Source organism: Pollachius pollachius, assembly GCF_949987615.1.
Source record: "Pollachius pollachius genome assembly, chromosome: 5".
Classification (NCBI taxonomy): Eukaryota; Metazoa; Chordata; class Actinopteri; order Gadiformes; family Gadidae; genus Pollachius; species Pollachius pollachius.
The window spans coordinates 24,985,126-24,986,836 of record NC_136938.1 but is presented as its reverse complement, the minus strand read 5'-3'; the positions used below and the strand labels follow the sequence as shown (position 1 = coordinate 24,986,836).

The window sequence follows — 1,711 nt, the reverse complement described above, 5'->3', positions numbered from 1 at the left end:
TTGTGTGTGTGTGATTGTGCGTGCATGTGTGTTTGTGTGTGTGTGTGCGTGCGTGTGTGTGTGTGTGTGTGTGTGCGTGTGTGTGTGTGTGTGTGCGTGTGTGCGCGTGTGTGTGTGTGTGATTGTGTTTGTGTATGTGTGATTGTGCGTGCATGTGTGTGTGTGTGTGCGTGCGTGCGTGTTTGTGTGTGTGTGTGTGTGATTGTGTGTGTGTGATTGTGTGTGTGTGTGTGTGATTGTGTGTGTGTGTGTGTGTGTGTGTGTGTGTTGTGCGCGCGTGCGTGTGTGTGCGCGCGCGTGTGTGTGTGTGTGTGTGTGTGTGATTGTGTGTGTGTGTGATTGTGTGTGTGTGTGTGTGTGTGTGTGTGTGTGTGCGATTGTGTGATTGTTTGTGTGTGCGTGTGATTGTGTGTGTGTGTGTCTGTGTCTGTGTGTATCTGTGCGTATGTGTGTGATTGTGTGTGTGTGTGTGTGTGTGATTGTGCGTGTATGTGTGTGTGTGTGTGTGTGTGTGTGTGTGTGTTGTGTGTGTGTGTGTGACAGTGGAGACACTGCAGGACCTGGTGAACGCCACGCTGGGGGGCTTGGCGCCGGTCGTCTCGGGGGGAGGGTGGCGGAGTTTACCCCGAAGAGCAGAGACCTTCAGCGGGTTCGACAGCCGCAAGAGTAAGACCCTCCATGTCACGACCATATCCGTCATAACCATAACCATAGTCATAATAGGATAAGATAAGATTAGATAATACTTTATTATCTGTTACACAAGGGTTACAGAACATTTTCTTTGACATTAATCATAGTCAGAATCCTAAACATACAGACATTAAGGACAATGTCACACTTGACATGTTCATTCATAAACATATTCATTAAACCCATATATTTTAACATCATAAACGTTTCAGGGCATATTCATGAATATAGGACATATCCACAAACTCATTCAGAAAACATGTTCTTTACTTTGCTATTCTTCCATATTCATGGAAAGGTTTATGTCGAAAAATCCATGTCAAAAGAATGAAAAGATAGTTTATATTATAAATTAGAAATGCAAAAACATGTTCATGAACTCATTCGAAAACATCAGTATTTTTTTTAATATTCATAACATTGTTCCAAAATTATGAATAAAAAGGATCTCATTCCTTATCATATCCTATTCCTATTGATACACGTATTAACACATTCATTCAAAAACAGGTTCTTAAACTCATTCAAGCACATATTTCTAAACTAATTCAAAAATATACTTTTGAAAGCATTCATAAAAGATATTCATAGACTCATTGAAACACATGATCCACCTACACTCATTCTAAAACTCTCTGTCTCTGTCGCTCTCTCTAACTCGCTCTGTGTCTCTCCCCGCCTTCTCTGTGTCTCTCTGTCTCTCCATCAGATGCAGCCCGTGTGCAGTGCCAGTCATTAGCGGTGGACCTGCGCCGGACTGGCTCAGACACCCTGCTGAAGAAGGTACACTTGTTTTTCCATCAGGTGGTCATTCTGGGCGTTGTTGTCCTGCTTTTGTCCTGCAACATAAACACATATTTCTAGCACGATGGCCCTTCCTCTCTCTCCTCAAAGTCCCCTTTCTCCACCTCTCTCTCTCTCTCTCTCTCTCTCTCTCTCTCTCTCTCTCTCTCTCTCTTCCCCCACCACTCTCCCTCACTCCCCCCCCTCTCTCTCTCTCTCTCCCTCATCCCTTTCT

General features: G+C 44.0%; 1 protein-coding gene across 1 annotated transcript in view; it reads left to right on the top strand.

Moving 5' to 3' along the window:
- LOC307076136 (uncharacterized protein) overlaps nucleotides 1–1,711 on the top strand; it is a 30,496-nt gene that overhangs the window by 21,315 nt on the left and 7,470 nt on the right. The window contains exons 19-20 of the mRNA XM_079737020.1: nucleotides 544–666; nucleotides 1,403–1,476. Coding sequence (XP_079593146.1) covers nucleotides 544–666; nucleotides 1,403–1,476 — 197 coding nt within the window. The remainder of the gene's footprint in view (nucleotides 1–543; nucleotides 667–1,402; nucleotides 1,477–1,711) is intronic.